The 18,478-nt window shown below is 42.0% G+C and overlaps 2 protein-coding genes and 1 long non-coding RNA gene across 4 annotated transcripts; 1 reads left to right on the top strand and 2 right to left on the bottom strand.

Annotated features, from left to right (window-relative positions):
- Positions 1-524: 524 nt before the first annotated feature.
- LOC122778279 (G protein-regulated inducer of neurite outgrowth 1) lies at positions 525-4,632 on the bottom strand. Its single transcript, XM_044039994.1, has 2 exons — positions 3,251-4,632; positions 525-2,825 (listed from the first exon to the last, which is right to left on the bottom strand). The coding sequence occupies exon 2, from the start codon at positions 2,793-2,795 to the stop codon at positions 723-725; it is 2,073 nt and encodes a 690-aa protein (XP_043895929.1). The 5' UTR covers positions 2,796-2,825; positions 3,251-4,632; the 3' UTR covers positions 525-722.
- A 1,017-nt stretch (positions 4,633-5,649) lies between these two features.
- Positions 5,650-12,067, top strand: LOC122778281. The gene is made up of 3 exons (XR_006361425.1): positions 5,650-5,731; positions 10,841-11,065; positions 11,592-12,067. It is a non-coding gene; the product is annotated as an uncharacterized LOC122778281 (long non-coding RNA).
- Positions 5,842-16,542, bottom strand: sncb (synuclein, beta). 2 transcript variants are annotated; one of them, XM_044039996.1, is made up of 6 exons: positions 16,388-16,542; positions 14,117-14,247; positions 11,145-11,174; positions 10,955-11,040; positions 8,216-8,302; positions 5,842-6,651 (listed from the first exon to the last, which is right to left on the bottom strand). In XM_044039996.1, the coding sequence occupies exons 2-6, from the start codon at positions 14,235-14,237 to the stop codon at positions 6,622-6,624; spliced, it is 354 nt and encodes a 117-aa protein (XP_043895931.1). In that variant the 5' UTR covers positions 14,238-14,247; positions 16,388-16,542; the 3' UTR covers positions 5,842-6,621. The 2 variants fall into 2 exon arrangements, with proteins under 2 accessions (XP_043895931.1, XP_043895930.1); XM_044039995.1 differs by having other exon boundaries at positions 14,117-14,250; positions 16,388-16,541.
- Positions 16,543-18,478: the final 1,936 nt, after the last annotated feature.

The following is an 18,478-nucleotide window of genomic DNA, read 5'->3' as shown; positions in this document are numbered from 1 at the left end:
AACACATAAAGAGTAAAAGTTTCATCACGTATTTACAATGGCATTAATTCAAATACAGTAAGAGTAAGAGTCATTGCTTTTCTAAAATGCTCCTGATTGTGCTCGTCGTCAGTACATTTTTTATACTTTTCACAACACACACACACAAGTCATTGTCCCAAATCTGAAAGCAGAATGTAAGACGAAAAATGATTTGTTATTTAATTCATATATCAAAAACATCACCCCTAGGTTGTAATAGAATCAGAATCCAAAACTGTCTCCCTACTATCATTTCTTTCAGCTGAAGCTGTGCGGGTTGTTAGCAACCAGGAGAGAAATAGATGGTTGCCATGGCTTCATATTATCTTAGGTGCATAAAAGGGGAGAAAGCATCAACAGCGAAGATGACTCAGTAGGCAATGAAAGGGTGAGAAACATTCAAAGATAAGAGTTAACAATGGCACTGATATATGACCCTCATTTTTCCAAACACCATTAATCTGTCACTTTGCACGTCAAAGAGTCAAAGAGAGTGAAAATGCAATATCCAAAAAAGAAGAAGAAGAGAGAAATAAAAACAAAAACTGTATGAAATGCTTTTGTGCTTTTCTTGTCTCGAGTGAGAAGGTGCTTTGCTTGTCACTCTTCCCAAGACAATGTCGCATATCAGTAAATCATTGCACATCATTTCTCAGATGTCACGTGATTTCCCAGCCAGTTGTTGTTATTCCACTCCCGTGTCACTCGGTGGTGTGAGCTTTGGAGCAGCAGTGTGGCTGCTGCACGTTCTCCATCAGCAGACGGAAGGGGTTTCTCCTGCGTCTGCTCACCTTCCCGTCCCGTTCACTTCTCTTCCCGGCCCGGCCTTTACCCGACCCCGAACACCCCTGGGTGACCTCTGAGGTGAGAGGCGTGGCCAAGGGGTTGAGAGGAGGAGGCGGTGGCAGCGAGGGCTGGATCTTCTGCTTCTTCACCTGTTTCTCCAGGTGTTTCTGGATGGCTGTTCCCAGCACGGATACCTCCACCACCGCCCCGTACACCTCCCAGGTCATCCCTTTGTCGTCCCAGCTCACCTCCTGCACTGGCTCCTCACCTTTCTCCTCACCTTTCTCCTTACAGTTTATTGTTTCTATTTTGTTCTCTTTGGATGCTTCACCTTTTTTCTTCTTCTCCTCTTCAACTCCGTCTTCTTTGTGTTTCTTACCCTGCTCGGTTTCAGCCTTTTCCTCCACTATCTTCTCCTCTATGCTAGCCTCCTTCCTAATCTCAGGAAAGGTTGTGGTGAGGGGCGTTCTTGGGGTCATGGGCGCTGTAGCGACAGAACGAAACTCCACCTGTTGACCCACCTGCAGCTCAGCATCTTTAGTTTGTGCTCCCACAGCATCACATTTCCCAAAGGAACTTGGGAAGTAGAAGGCATGGTCTCCCTCAGGTGGAGTCATGGGGCTGGTAGCTGCAGACTGACACTGCACCACCTCCAGGCTCACCTGTGTGCGCATGTTGTGGCAGCCGAAGGGAGCTGGAGATTCAGGGACAGAGTGTTTTGTTATGGATATATTATTTGACTCTTCAGTGACAAGTCTGTTTTCTCTGCCTTTTGAATTGTCAGATTGTATTTTGGTGATTGGTCGTTCGCTGGTTTCTTTTTGGAGAGGATTTGTATCCTGTGCCTGATCGAGATGGACTGTTTCCGTGGATATCTTTGTCTTGCCATCCCATCTCATCTCATCAGTCTTGTTTTCACTGGGTTCTTCATATTCATCGATCTTGACCATCTCTGGCTCGATGGAATAAAGAGACAGCTCTGACTTCTCTTCACCGCCTTCATCACTGTTGCCATAATGGGTCACCAGGATTGTAATGTCCTGATCCATACTTCCCATCCTCTGCTGCTGACACTGCTGAGTTACTTGCGACTCTGTTAACCCAGCTGCACCTGAGCTGGAGCCTTCAGTGAGCTCCTTTGATGTGGTACATTTCATGTCTCCAGTTTTCTCTGACTCAGCTTCTGTCTGACGTCTTGTTTCTTGTTGGCCACTCTCCCTCCGCTCCTCACACCCTTTCACTTGTCCCTGTCTCTGTAACATATCCCTACCAACCAGCACTGGGAAAGCAGTGGTCGATGGTGTCTTTGGAGTCATCGGGGATGTGGCAACAGAACAGAACTCCACCTGCTGTCCCACCTGTAGCTCGGCATCTTTAGATGATCCAGATCCCCCAAAAGAGCTTGGAAAGAAGAAGGAGTGGCCGCCCTCAGGAGGAGTCATAGGGCTGGTGGCTGCAGAGCGACACTGAACCACCTCCAGGCTCACCTGTGTGCGCATGTGGTGCTGCCCAAAAGGAGCAGGTGAACGGGGGTCAGGAGAAAGGGGGTTGGAAGGGTCTGCAGTTGTTGACACAGGCACCAAGACGCTCTCCATTTCCTTGTCTTTTTCTTTGTCCTGAATTTCAGCACATCCACCGCCGTTATTCAAGAACTTCTTACTGATTGCCATGTTGTTATGTGTAGCTTCAGGCTGTTGTGTCTCAGTCTGTGTTAAGTCTTTAACTTGGATAGAATCCGGGTTGTCACTTGCCTCGCCTGGTAGCACTTGATCTTTGGATGTTGGGCTCTTCCCTCCCTCTTCAGTGTGGCTGGCATTCATTTGCAGTTTTGGTTGATGGTCGTCTTGAATTGTTGACTCTTGACATGTGTTTGTCTGAGGTCCCTCAGGCGCTGCGCTGTCATTTGAGCCCCCTGGATGTTCTCCGTCATCGGTCTTTGTCTGCTGGTCCTCTCTGAGACCGCTCATCTCATTCTTTAGACTTCCCATTCTGTCTCTGCTTTCAAGTGGCACAAGTACCTGCAGGGGGTAACACAGCGATGTTTGTGCACTTTGGCAATACGTTACTATAACAACAAGCCCCAGAATGAGTGGAGTAAAAAAAAAAAATCAAAACAAAACAAAACTGTCTGCCACACGATACTGATGTCAAATGCTGACATGCAACACAAGCTGACGTAGCTGCTACTACTCAATGGAAATTATTCATGTTTGCTTCAGTATCCCACTGTAATCTGAGACATGCCAACTACATTTTTCTAATCTTCTTTTATAGAATATTTTAATGTTGAACCATCCAGATCATGCATAGCTCACATTAGATTTGTCTATTTGAGGTGATAATCATGTGAACACAGAAGCATGCACAGGAATGCTACGTAGTTGCTATTTTTGGAGGAAACACGATAAATCAAATGGAAGGAAAACACGAGTCAGAGACATACCTCAGCAGTCCAAGTCAAACCGTAGTCTCCCCATAACTCAGCCTCAGATTTGGGTCAAACGGAGAAAATCTCAGCCCTGACTGAGACCCACGTCTGTCCGTACATTTCCCCTGTTGATTTGAAATGATTGCAGTGGCTACAGGTTTGTCTCTAGAAGAATCTATCTTAGGCAATCCCCACTCTTTAAGCCGCGGCTGTGTCTGTTGAAAAGCTTCACATTTCCAGTTTCCCTGGAAACCACGTTCGAGTTCTGGCAGTGAGTGGTATTGTAATGACAAAATCTCTGTTCAGCTCCATAATCATCAGTAAATCATAGTAATTATGTCCAGGTTCTCATAGCAACACAAATGCAACTGTGTGCAGAGAAAGAGACGTATGAATTGCAGGAGGATTTTTATTTTTTTTTTTTTAAAGAGGCATAAATGAGTGATAAAGGCTTTAATGTCACTGCAACTGGACAGTGTGAGGACGTCTGAAGGAGTCAAAGTGTGCAAGAGGAGGATTTGTTTTTTATTATGGTTTTACATAAGACAGTGTTGTGTGTGCGTGTGCCAAGGCTACATTTGAATGGACCACTTAGTGGTCAATAGAAGACAGAAAAAAAAAAGACACTCAAGAATGAAAAAAGGTGCTTCCTCTGAGCTAGTTCTGAAAGATTCATAACAGGAGCATACAGATAATTGCAAGCTTAGGGTCTTGTGTGGGAAATGTGTGAAAAAAGCCCTTTACTACTGCAACTGTGAAAGTGCATGAAAAAACAATAAGACATTTCAGTTGAAGAAGCCGACAGAGAGCCGCGAGGAAGCCAAGCCGTACCTCCCACACAAACAAACTCTTATAAGTTACCTCATCTTTCATAATCTAGCCCCCATCTCCAACCTCTCCTCACCGCGGCGACACACATCGATGACGAGCCTCTGCTCTTATGTCTGAGTAGGTGTGTGGCACTGAGGATGTTTTTAGTTCTTTAATTTTTCAGTCTTTCTTTTCTTGGTTTTTTCGTGTAGTGGTGGGTTGCAGCTTGGCCAGAACACTGTGTACTGACAGATGTATTCTCACCATTAATTCAAAGGCCTCCACCAATCCCCAGCCGCTTCAGAGTGCTGTTGCCTAGCAACCACACAGTGTGATGTAAGGAGGTGTGCTGCTGAGGGGCCAAGGTAGACGGCTCCGATCGCATTCTCATCAGGAGCCATCAGCCTGCCAAAGGCCATCTTCTTGCCAGTGTGCTGGTGATAATGACTGTAGTGATTCATTGACGAGTGCTCTCCACAACACAGATGCACCACAGACACAATGACCGGTGTTAGTCCTGCTGTTTGTAGCAGGATATCACGTTCTTCAAAGCTGACACATAGGTTGGTATCTGCTTTTATTTTTCTAAAACAGTCATTTACATTACAATGAAACACAGTTGGAAAAAAAGTCAGAGTTCAAAAACAATTCATGGAGATGTCCTTTGGAATGCTAGTTTGTGTGTGGTGATTTATCATCTGTATATATTTTGACAGGTTTTCTGATGCCAACATAAACCTCCATTCTAACATTTTAATTTGTCTCTAACCCATGGATGATCAGGCAAGTCGGCTCCAGTATTGTGGCTTAGAGTAGTTCATATTTTAAGGATCATTTGGTGTCCAGTTTCTGTCCAAACTCCTTGATGGTGTCCGTGGCCTTGTCTGCAGCTTTTCCTATGGCTGCTTGGGTCTGTCTGCTGGCATCTTGAGCAGCTTTAAAGAGAACAAAAGTGAAGTCTCTGTTAGTCACTATAGGAAATCTCCAACTGGAACCATTTTGAAGAGCTTTAAAATCACACGAGTAGAGCCGCAGTGCTAGATATAACATGCTCTTTTAAGAGATTAATGATTTAAGGGGCTAATCCTTTATCGACATTCAATCACTTCCATTATTCATACCTTCTAACAGCTTGACTCTGCCCTTCATGACTTATCTGCTGACTACCCCATAATGAAGATTTAAAGACAGAGGAGTGGGCTCAGTACCTGTGTTGGCTGTTTCTTTGGAGGAGTCTGCCACCTGCTGCACAACTTCTTGAGTTGCCTGCACTGAAAAAAAAAAGTCTCAGATATTTTCTGTTTGTCAGAGTTTACATACTGTACATCCTGTGTTATTTCACAGCTGTAGTTCTGTACCTGCGGCGTCTGTGACTCCTTTCGCAGCCGAGTGGCTCGTGCCTTTTAGGCTCTCAAAGGACTTCTTGAACGAGGCCATCGCTCCTGTCTTTGTCCCTTAAACATCCACTCATCTGTCTGCGGCAGCAGCGGCTGGGGTGGCTGTTTAATACCCTCTGTCTGAGGCCGACGCCCCCGACCCTGCACGTTCCATCTGGATTAACTCACAAAACCTGCCCAAAGACCTGATCAGACTGGCATCCCAACTATGGCAGTGTCCTACCAGGGCCCAGAGCCCACTCAGCAGATTCTACAAATCCTGTGGTCCAAACGACCCCCAAACAAGCATGTGAGTATCGTACATAATAGAAACTCATTTGAATCAACAGGAAAACTGAAATGGTTACAGGAGGTTTCAAATCCGACGAGTGATCAATACTAAACAACAAAAACAGATGGTTTCTTTTTTTACTTTTTATTTACAGAGGATTTGTATGTCTGGCTTAACACATAAACCTTAATATTGACAAGTCCTGCAATTTAAAGCACATTTTGATATGACAACCATTATGATGTCAAGACATGATATATTGACTTGTTAAAATCTTCAGTACACACAAACACACGCACGCACACAAACATGTATACTCTGTCCATTTCTAACAGATAGTTTACTGGAATGATTTTCACAGGCAACTATAAAGATACAATTTAAAAAACTCTTAACTTCAAAAACAGTCAAATAAATCTCCAAAGAAATGCAAAAAAGAAAAGACCCACAAACAGGCATTGTCGACACTTAAGGGAATATTATTGTAATCTTATCTGCTTGCAACCGGACATATTTATTTTTTCACTCCCAATGTCTCATTGGAAGATGATGAACATCTATTGCACATTTCTAAATACAGATACACACAAGTACAAAGTCACAAGTCCCGGCTCTGGTCTCATTTCATTGGGAGGGAGTCAAGGAAATGAGACTGAGAGGACAGACCCTACATCTCAATAAATACCTACAGCCAACACATTACATTTATAACATGACATTTACAATATAGAATAATAAAAGATTTGTCTTGAAGGAAGAACTTTTTCAGTGGGAATGCTTGTCTTTTTCGTTGTATTTTTTTGCAACGGGGTATAATTATAATAGTTTCAGCATTTGTCCTTTTTATTATTAGAAATATTATTGTGCTGCTGGTTGGATGGTGGCTTGGAATGGTGATTTTTTTTTTTTTACGCTTCTGGCTCGTAGTCCTGGCTCTCCTGGGAAAAGAAAAGAGCAGATTTTCAGTGACGGGAAGGTCACGTCAGCAGCAAGGAGAACAACAATCCTGATTTAAATCCTCACTCTAAGACTTTCATTGAAATTGAGTCACAATTTAAGGAGACTGTATATGACATATGTATATGTTTATGGTAAGACATGACAGCTCTGTGATAGATAGATAGATAGATAGATAGATAGATAGATAGATAGATAGATAGATAGATAGATAGATAGATAGATAGATAGATAGAGAGATAGATGGATAGATAGATGGATAGATGGATAGATGGATAGATAGATAGATAGATAGATAGATAGATAGATAGGTCAGTGTCTCGCTGTAGTCTGCAGAGGGCAGCACAACTCTACAGCAGCCTCAAGGAGGAGTCGTGAGCACAATCCCTTCATCCTTGTAACCCTGCACACTCCTCCTCCTCCTCCTCCTCACACATGACCATGAAAAAAAAAACACAACACAGCCTCCAGGAATGTACAATAGTCTTGGGTCATCTCCTGCAGCAACAGATTCATGTGCACATATGGGGTGGGCAGGTTTTTTTGTTGTTTTTTTTTTTCAAATACATTCACATGTAGGTTCAGCTCACTGTGCAGCAGTCAAGACTCCATATTTACAGCAATGCAGGGAGACCCTGACATTACCCACAATGCAACAAGGCAGAGCGCGTCATCACCACACCCATTCAGGCAGAGCGAGCACATTGCTGGTGTAGCAGAAGATGGGGGAGGGGAACGAGATGCGGAGGAGGGGGAGAGAGATGGAGGAGGACACGGATGATACAAGCTCCTGAGAAATTCACTTTTAACATGCATCTCAGGAAATATTCGGATTCTTTCCATCAAATGCGATAATCCACAAGTATGGGAGAATGAGGAGGGAAAATTGGAGTTGAAAACATTATAACAGATCATGTCATAGCTAATATTAAATCCTTCCACCAATATTTTCATATTAACATGAATTTGAGCCGTTTCTCCTTTAAATATTACACCTGTTTAGGATCAGTTTTCAGAGCAGTGGATCCGACACGGTTAGTCTCGCTCCTGGCAGCCAAACTCCAAAAATAGCCATCTGTGTCAGACTCACATCCTACCTCCGCTCACACACGACACACACCCGACATTGTGTGTAGGTAGGTGGTGCTATATTCACTATACAACTGGCTCGTTAAACCCACCATTTTTATCTCCAGAGGCAAGAAGAATTACCTCAGCGAGAGCCGCAGTGTTTGTGTGGGACACAAGTGGAGGGCAAGTGTGAAGTGCTATTGAAATGCAATCCATGTAAAATGAGTAACCGCACAGAGCTGCTGAATACTGATGAGTGAATCTGTTTCCCCGCTATATGTGAATGGACTCCTCCTCGCTGCCTGTGGCCTGACTGACGCTTTGTTTTCTCAAGCTTTTTGTGTGACGTACAAAGAGGATTTGATTTGATATCTGATATATATATATATATATATATATATATGATATATGGTATATTTTGAGACCTGAGATGCACAAATGTAGAGCAGACACTGTGTCGTGTTGGCTGAATACCTGCTGGGTCTCATCATATGTCTCTCCTTCTGCCTCCAGCATTGCCTCTCCCTGGCCCTCCATGGCCTCCTGTCCATACTCCTCAGGCTGCAAAAAAGACAGAGCGAAAAGGGAATAAATAAAAAACAGTTCCGTCCTCACGCGTTTCTGCACAAGTGTGGATTTCTATCCTCAAATTGTGATGATTTGCAGGGAGCTCCATGGTCTCCATGGTCTCGTTTTACTGCACAATAAAAATAAAACATAGTTTTATTGATTAAAGGATCAGTATCATTTTTCAAACAGCAGGCTACACATTTTTCTTGGCTCTATTTCCAGCTGTGGATATTTTCAACAGTGGGAAGTTGTTTGTGGGATAAATAAACTACAGTAACATCGTGGACAGCAGTGAAATTGGCTTTGTCCGGCTTTGGACTCACATTAGTAGACAATTCATTGTTACTATTTTGATCACTTTTTTAACAGGGAAGAAAGAGACAGATGTTGTCCTCATCCATATTGTGCCACTGTCTGAGGTCTTTCTGAGACAGACAGCTCTCCGTCTTTGCAGCACCTGCTACTACAAGGCCTTGAAAACAAAGCTAGTGGGTCGCCGCACATTTATTTTTAAACCCCACACTAATCAAGTCAATTAGGTCAGAGAAGACGAGGCCATAATCCCATGTGCTGTATCAAGCTGGTGTAAGTCCATCATCATGATTAGCATGGCCTTACAAGCACATTGGTAAACCTCCACTAAAAGACAATGATCAGTATGATTGTTGATAATTTACAGGGTAAATTAATTTTGTGTGAGATTTGGCAACCATCTGTATTCAGTGGAGACTCAAAGCATTATTTTAAGATCATGTAGCAACAGTATTGCAACTTTAAAGTATTACAAGTATAATGTCTTGTATAGGTGGATGGATTTAAAGTACAGTATTAGTTCTCTCTTTAAAATGAGTGTATCAGCAGGATAGACTTGACTTAAGTGGATGTGCAGCCCAGCTAAATCTGCAACATGCTAAATATGAACCAAAAATTGACATTGTTTGTATATAAAGATAGATGTGGGCTTCTAAGTCACCAGCACGCGTGTTCTATTTGAAGTTATTATTGTGCTCTGATGTTTTCTTTATGAACGTGCAACCTAAAGTAACCTAAAGCAAACCAAACTTCCTCCTGCTTTGCAGCAATGAAGCCAAGCTACAACGACAAAGGCAGTCCCATGTTGTGCAAGCGATTTCTTTTGGAGCTCTTTCGTTTGTCGTATCAATGTCCCATTGAAACGCTCATCTAATCAATCGCAGCTGTCAGTCATGACGTGTCGTCTCAACCCCCTTTTTTATAGCATCAAACTAAATGGATCGCTCCATCATACATCTGTGTGAGACAAAAAAAACAGCTTTTTTTTTTTTTTACAAAAGTTGCTTGACGTGTAGTTTGAGCGCTACCAAGGAGGGGGCAGGGTTTATGACCAGTGAGACACCAGAGGGTGATTGAGATGTTCTGGCTTCACTTTTGGGGAACTGTCCTGCTGTCCATCATTTTGTACAGTCATTGCTCTGCACTTGTGACAACAATGTCAGCAGTTTAACGGCCTGTTGTCAGGTTGTTAAAATGAGTAGTTCTATCAGTCAGACTGCGCCTTGTTAGAGCAGACAGTCAGATTGACTAGATTAGAGGGTCCAGCTCTGAAGGACAGGACAACACGCTCCTTGTCTCACTAACGGACGGACTGAATGTCAACAAGCTAACAGCACACGAACAGGTCATTTAAGGAGCACAGAAGCAAGACGGGCTGTGATTATAAAAATGTGCATTACTCAAATTAGATTCTTCTTTCTATGTTTGTAGAAAGTAATTTTTTTCCCCACAGTTCTCGTCTCATCTCCAGGACCTGATTTATGCAGAGACATGAGCAGAGGTCATCAGGACAATGATGTAGGGAAAAAAGAGAGCTGATAGTCCCACAGAGAGACTGTTCAGGTCATTCAAAGGCACCTGAACAATGAAACTAGCCTACGCCTCTTTATTAAAGATTGAGGGGAACTGTGAGTGTAGAGAAGCATGTGTGAAAGCAGTGTTTCTCAATCCTGGTTCTGGGGACCCACTGCCCTGCACATTTTAGATGTTTCTCTGCTCCAACACACCTGATTCAAATGGTCAGGAAGCACAGCAGAAGCCTGATATTGACCCATTTATTTAAAATCAGGTGTGTTGGAGCGAGGAAAGTCATAAAACATGCAGGGCAGTGGGTCCACAGGACCACGATTGAGGAACACTGCTCTAGAGACCTGATATTCAGGAACACAGCTAGTATAAAACAAGGCCACTGTGTATTTTTCATTAAATGGACGGAAAATAAATGGAAATTCATTCTTTTTTGAATTACTCTTCATAAATAATGCAAAAATCATCTTTAAAAGCCTTATGGCAAGCTACAGAAAGTGTCTCTGCTGATGGCTGAGGAATAAAATAAATGTAATGCAGACTACAAACTTGTGCACATTAATCAGGCGTATAAATCTTGGCTTGTGCCACAGCCACTGTCAAGAGTCTAATGGAAACAGATTACAGGGACTCGCCAACTGTAAGTGAGCGCTGCATCGGGAACAGATCAGGTTTCTCTTTCTCTTGCAGAAGCACTGTGCCATGTGTGAGCAAACATCAACGGGCTCAGTCGAGATTAACAGTGAGCTGTCGCCGCACCGTCACCATGCATGTACCACGCAGGCATGTTGATGTTGTACATACGTTCATGTCGGAGGGGAACTCGTCCTTCTTCATCAGGCCAGTGGCAGCGGCGATGTTCCCCATAGCCCCAGTGGTTTTCTCGGCCACTGTAGAGTCACATACAAGTGTCAGGTATTCACACACACACACACACATACATACAACTTACTGTAATTATCTAAAGGTTTGACAAACAGTGGTAAAAACTCACCTGTGCCCACACTGTCTTTGGCCTTGTTACCTAAATTAACAAGAAAAAGACACAAGTTAGCAAAATGAACATTTCATATATTATTTCCTGTGTGTGTATGAAGGGATTCTATGATTCATCCGCTCCACACAGTCTAAATATCCCTCAATACACTATTTTTAAGTGACTCGTTCTTTCACTAACCTGACAAGTCAGCCGTGATTTGTGACTTACTGACATTTTAGTTTACTAAAACAATGAAAAGCAGCAGTAAATCAGTATTACGGCACTGCGGCTTCTGCTCACACCGTGATAAACCTGACGTATAAATGAAGCCCCCCGACAAAGATTAAGTCTGGGAAAAACGTCACCGTTCAAAGTTTACATCACAGCAGAGTAATCACAGCTTCTCTCTGCCGTTATTGAAAGGCCTTATTAAACCTTGTTCAATTCTCTGGCCTTCTGCAGATGTCATCAATCTACACTGTACTCCGTCGAGCTATTTGGGCAATCTACTGCGAGCTCAGTGGTTCTGATCACTCAAGCCTTGTCATCCTCTCCACTCTCGGCAGTCACATGCCTTATTGGTCCCTGAAGACGTTTAAAAGCCAACTGAGGAGAAACAAAATAATGAAGAAGGGCAGAAGCGTCTCTACAGAAGGCCAGTCTAAAAAGCCTAAGACACATGGACGAGACGCCATACAAATGAAGACGGCTGTAGTCGTTATATCTGAAAAACATGTATTTCATTGAACAAAACAATAGGATGAAATCTCAAATAAAGCAGAAAAGAATGAAATAATGTACTATATGGTACAATCCTATAGTCTTTAATGGATCAGTGAGACAAAATTTGAAAAAAAATGTTTTTGTTAATTAACAGGGGAGTTTTCACTCTTTTCTTTTTATTCAGGACAATATTTTCCCTATTTCCCTATAAAGTAATTTCTTTGTTTCCCCAAGTAAAAACAGAAAATGGTGACTTTTCAAAACATTGTTAAACTGTCACGTGTTGTTTATCACTTTTAATGGTACGGACTATTTTAACTGAGAGATGCAGCTCAATGCAAAACAAAATCACTTCTCTGTTGTCAGCTGAGAAACGAACGTTGGCATCAAAGCGATGATGTAAGTGAAACAGATGCGGGCAATTTGAGGCTGTCGCTATAGTGTAATTAACTGTCATATACTGACACTGACGGGGTGTGACTGTGAGGTTTCACCAAAAAATAATTACACTTTCAAAATAATACTGTGTGTAAATATCCCACTGAGTCATAGACAAACGCTCTGTGAATGAGACTGTTGTGACGTTAAATGGCATCTAGTACAGCAGGGTTTTCTCACTGCCGCCACTCCTTCTTGACTTACTCAGCTCAGCTGGGAGGGCGGTCTGCAGCAGCAGCAGCAGCAGCAGCAGCAGCAGCAGCAGCAGCAGCCGCCGCTGTCAAAAGGTGGGCCACAGACCTATCAGAGCTCTCTTACCCCTCCTCCAAGAGGAGCCTTCAAGCAAATCATACGCCGCTTTCTAGGGCACCACCATGCTCTACAAGCAGCCCAGAAGCACACAGATGCCAAAGAAATGCTCGCTTCCTGTGTGCAGCAGGCAAAAGGCAAGTAGAGGCGTAAAACATGCAGAGCCTGTACATGCTGAGACATGTTTAGCTGCGCTGACGTGTGACAGGGACACGGTGTGCATATATGTGGATGTAATTAGACTCCATCTCTGCTGCAGACACATGTGACAACTTCATCCGGAGTTTTCTCCTGAATTCACCCACAGCAGATGAATCGGTGAATCGATGCTACGAGATCAGCATTTACTGAAAACAGTTTAAAATAGATATGTTTCCTTTTAGGCAAGGGACTTGTTTTACGTAGACTAGCATCTTGTGCCGCCATGTTTCTATCAACAACAAACCAGTCGGAGCCTGTACTTTGCACTGTAAAGCTAAAAGAGTGACATTCTCTCTGCTATGTGAAGGCCACTGAAGTTCTCTGATGCACTGAAAAGACAGAGGAGTCCTCCATTTGTTACAATGTGCACTTTCTCCATTAGATTTGACTAATTCTTACATACTGGAGCTTAAAATGCTTAAACTGGGAGGTGCACTTCATGTAAGATAAAACAATTAGTCCATTAACAGATAATGTCTGAAAATCCTGAAGCTATGTTTAGATATCTATAGGTGAGGAAACCAGGATGAATTTAAATTTAAATTTGGAACAATTCAATATTCATCAACATGTAACTTAAGTCAGGATTTCTGATTTGTGGTTATAATACTTTTTTCCACAATTAATTTTTAATTTAGGTGGAGCACAACAGAAACTGAAGTACGATATGAGAAAAAGGGAAAATGAGAGATTTTATTTGCCTATTTTTTATTTAATTTGTTTTGCCCTGCTGCATTTTCAGGAGTCTGTGTACCTCCACACCACGCGTGTGCTCCTAAATCATGATTTAAAGATGTTAAACGGGGTCAATAATCTCATTCACAGCCTCTAAACTGTGTGGAAGTGTGTGATGGTGTTACATTACAAATTAGGCAGCCTTTGGCCCGTGGCTCCAGGAGGTGATCACAGGGCTTAGACTGTTTACCAATCTGCTGCCACAAAATACACGGACATGTGGCAAGAGCTGCTCCCACCATCCTGCTGCCCCACCCCCACCCGCGTTCCCATCTCCTGCCTGTCGCCCAGAAAAGTCAAGACGAGAGAGAAAAGGACACTGAGAACCTCACATAGTTTACACAAATAACTCCATATCCCAGTGTATCATCAAACACACATACTGGAAGCAGCCATTTATCAAGCCAGTGAAGAAAGCTATTGTATAATTTAACCATTTGTTTCAGGACGTATGGAAATGCTGCATGAGCTAAATCATTTTTGTTGCTCCCTGTGCTTGGAGCAGGGGTCTCACATGTGTGTGTGTGTGTGTGTGTGTGTGTGTGTGTGTGAGGGAGCGATTTGCATGTAAATAATCTTACCTACAAACATTACTCCTTCTTTAGTCTTTTCAGCTGCAACTGCAACTCCTTCCTTGGTCTTCTCTGCAGCCACAGCCATCCCTTCTTTCGCTTTAGACAAACCCTTCATAAACACATCCATCTTGGCCAAGCTACTGTGGAGAGATGGACCAGAGGTGCGTCAGTCACAGTCACAGCAGCTGACCGTGAACACATGACACATTTTTAGTGTGTTTTTATACATGAATGTCATTTGATTGCAAACATTATTCAATTATTGAGATGTAAATCGATCAGCCACGACATTAAAACCAGGAATATGTTGTAATGTTGTGACCCAGTAGTTGAAGTGGACCAGTAATATCATTTCTCAGTGTGCACTACGTGATATTCACACATGAGATTCTCATGAGAATCTAGTGTTTTCTTATTGTCTAGATTTATTTTTATTGTTAAACTAGAACAATATCTATTGGAACATTTTTTTTTACTAATTAAGTGATATTCACTGACTTATTTGTGGACAGGACAGGACACTAAATAAAATGGACTGTTACTAAATCATTAAACACAAAATTATGGAACATTTTAGTCAATAAAAGCTACCAGAATATGTTACTGATGTTCACAACAGTTATTTATTTTTTTAAATATTGATTCCATATTAAAATAACAAAAAACTGGACTTATGTTATACATTTTGCCAACAACAAATTTAAAATTCAAGCATGCAGTGATACTGTTAACTACACATAAGCCAGTGAATATAACTTAATTCATAAAAACGTTCCAATAGATATCGTTCTTGTTTAACAATAAAATTAAAACCTCTGGACATTAGACATTGAACGTTAAATCATGTTAGAAAAATGTGTAACATGAGTCCAGCCTTTAGGTATTTTAATATGGAATCAATATTTTTTTTTAAATAGATTATGTGAACATCGGTATAATCCTCTGGTGTCTTTTATCTACTGAAAATGTTGATAATGTTGTGTGTAATGATTTATTAATACTGGTGACATACACGCCTGATATGGATAAGGAGAGTACTGACATTTCCTTTTCTTACTTCACACCCATTATTGTATATCGTCCTTACACATATTCCGTTTTTCTGTCAGCACACTGTTATTTCAGGTCATTTCTATCTACATTTCCTATTCATCTATTCATCTTCTGCACAGAATATTATAAAACCAGACAGGCAAGCCCACATTTATTGACTTGGGTAATGTATAAGACAATGACACCTTTGTATCCTTGTATTTAAATTAAAACAGGATTTTACTAAAATGTGGTTGCCATTTGTCTTTCTTTAATCCTGATACATTACTTCAGTCAACAATGTTCACTTGTTTTCATTTAATGCTGCATTATTATTATCATTATTTTTTTTTTTACACATGTTTTTAATCATGCATGTGTTCACACACTGATCCACAACCTCTATTAAAACAGATGACCGGTTTTATTGTAATGGATGATCCGTCTCACTGTGACTATGTTTTAAAGAAGGCAGCAGCGCCTCCTGTGGCAGGTAGCGGGAGCTGCAGCCGTCAGTCTGTAGTAAAAGCCCTGGATGTGCTCACTCATGCATTCACGTCCTCGTCAATGCATGAAATATTCAGCGGCCAAAAGATTTGAATGGAATGGTTAATTGTGTGATGTGCTCATGAATTATTGCTCGGCTGAAATGCTACTCTCTGTGAGACAGAGACAGAGACAGAGACACGGGACAAAAAAAGCGTAGGCCCATTTTTTTTTCTCCACCGGACTGTTCGCACATTACTGTACACTACGAGGACACAACGTTGCTGGGGGAAGGGAATCACGAAGTCCTGTGCGTGATATTTGCACGGCGCAGAACCGCGAGGATGTGAAACCTGAGCGACAGACAGACAGACAGACAGAGAGAGAGAGAGAGAGAGAGAGACTGACACACTGACAGCTCCATTCCTGCTCTCTCGTCAAACCTCCGTGGCTCCGTCCTACATGTTACGGGTCAAGCGTGAATATGTCCACCATTTGTCACCAGTGGACATCTTCACCTTTGTCTTCCATACACGGTTATTATTAAAGGTTAAAGAAGAAGACACATGACTCACATCTACACGCACATGCAAGAATGTCATTTCAGTCAGTCCATTTTGTGTTTTTTTAAAGCTTTATATGACGACGCTCGTTAAATGGTGGTGACCTCTGTGTGCTGTTATAATAATAATAATAATAATAATAATAATCATAATAATAATGAATAAAGGAGAATCAATGAAGAAAACGAGTCCTTACCTATGTACAAATAGCCTTCGACTTGTCCCCTTATGATGGTGTCGCACAGTCGAGTCTAACTATCGCCTGAATGGGAGATATCTTCAAATGATCACTACGTGGGCCTTCCTCGGGATGATCTCCACCAACAGGGACGGCCCCCTTCACGGTGCGGCTGAGACTACCACCCCCACCCCCACACCCCCTCCCTCCCCTCTCTCCGGCTGCCGACACCGCTGATCAGCCTCAGCTGTCACCTACTACAGCACAGGCAGCAAAGAGTTAACAAAGGCACACCACGTCACGTCACTCTACCTCCCCCCTTTTTCTTTTTTTTTTTTTTTTATTATTGCAGCTCTAATTCCAGGTGCCCACATGTAATGTGACCAAAATGGAATACTACATTATAAAGATCCAACAATGCTCTGTAGTCTGGACAGACACACTCCCATTATATACACTCACAGGTGGTGATCTGCCTTTTTTTTTAACTGAAGACGATGAGGATTTGAGGAGAAGTTCTCCATTTTGGATCTAAATTCACACCACAGCACAGCACTGAAATCTGATACCACCTCTTATTCATTAGACCTTACAGTCTATTGCATCTTTTATTTCAACTGCCCACATCAGGCGGCTTATGCGTGACATTAAAAGCATCATCACGTGTGTAATGTTTCTAATATTGAACTACAAAGACCAGTGAGTGAGAGTTGAGGTTGATACCATTTGTTGAAAAGACTGGGGGGTAGATTAATGTTCCATGAAGCCACACAAGGCTCTGCTGCTGTGAATCCATATTTTAACTGACAAAACAACCAGATAGTCATTAAATAAAATAATAATATTACATAATAAACAAATACACAATTTATGTCATTTAATAACAGTCTGAGCAGTCTGTAAATCAGACAATATCACACACTAAACGTTGAGCTCACCTTTCAGTAAAAAGTGAAGACTGTGACTGACCTACTGCACACTCCCACACATTTCCCTCACTTCAAAGACACAAAGGGTTAAAAGCATCACCACCGCCTCCTATATTTACCCCCACCGTCTGACGTAATAAGTGCAGTGACGCCATTCCAGTTGTAGTGGGCGAGTGATTACGAAATCTCCCCCCTCCCCTCCCCCCTCTCGCCTCAACCTCCCTTCAGTTGAGGAAATCCCAGATACCCTACATCTCCTTGGATTGTCCTGTCCTGTCTCATCTGGTCAGATGAGACAGGACTATCATATGTCAGAGGGTTTGTGAGGGGCAGCAAAGAGAAAACAACCATAATGACCTTCATTTTCATCCTTCCATTCATTATGCAAAAGTCTTAGGCCTCAGATTTGTTAATGCTACGCTGACCATACAGTGTAATTATGTCTCAACCACTTTATTGGAACATATTCAGAAAAACATGTAAGCAGTTGTAAAATAATTAGTGTGACCTAATTAGCACAACACTGGCTCTCTTAAACCTGGAGTGGAACCCTGTGTTGTCCCTCATGTGGACAAATATCTGCTGTGAAAAAAGTCTTAAAAGTTTTATTCAGGTTTATGGTTGAGCATTAATGATGTTATTTTATCATACACATGTTTTATGAGTCATTCAAAAAATGCCACCTGACAAACATAAAAACAGCAAATCTGGAGGAGCCCTGAGTCTTCTGCACAGTACTGTTGCTACTGTATGTTACTGTATTTTCTTATCACCTTGATCAGTGACTGAAGCTTCCTCAGGAGCTCTCCTCGGTGCTGAACTGTAGCGTGACTCTGTCCATGGTGCTGATCTGCACCAACCAATAGTTCATAGCCCTGCAGGAGAAATATGCAAAATTAGACTTGAAAAACACAAAATCAAGTGTGTCAAATGAATTATTAAGATCTCCTGTCGGATTAGGATTACCGTCAATTGCTAAAAAATAAATAAATAAAATGGTTTCCTCACTTCATGTTTGTACTTGTGAGGCAAATCTGCCCTCTTGTGGTGTTTTGTAATTATTGCAGGTTAGTTATTCAGCATTTGAAGCATCTGTCACTGAAATTATGTATGGAGGAAATGTTAATTACCTCTGACAAGGGAGTTATGTTATTGGCCCTGCTTGTCTGTGAGCAGCATA

Source organism: Solea senegalensis, linkage group LG12 (assembly GCF_019176455.1).
Source record: "Solea senegalensis isolate Sse05_10M linkage group LG12, IFAPA_SoseM_1, whole genome shotgun sequence".
Classification (NCBI taxonomy): domain Eukaryota; kingdom Metazoa; phylum Chordata; class Actinopteri; order Pleuronectiformes; family Soleidae; genus Solea; species Solea senegalensis.
This window is presented reverse-complemented; position numbering and strand designations above follow the sequence as displayed.

Bases quoted from the DNA above. Each gene is read 5' to 3' on its own strand.
- LOC122778279 (XM_044039994.1), bottom strand. From the start codon at position 2,795: ATGGGAAGTCTAAAGAATGAGATGAGCGGTCTCAGAGAGGACCAGCAG.
- sncb (XM_044039996.1), bottom strand. From the start codon at position 14,237: ATGGATGTGTTTATGAAGGGTTTGTCTAAAGCGAAAGAAGGGATGGCT. The intron at 11,041-11,144 runs GTGAGTTTTTAC...GTGACTCTACAG, and splicing joins CAAAGACAGTGTGGGCACAG to TGGCCGAGAAAACCACTGGG. The intron at 6,652-8,215 runs GTATTCAGCCAA...TTCTTTTCCCAG, and splicing joins CATATGATGAGACCCAGCAG to GAGAGCCAGGACTACGAGCC.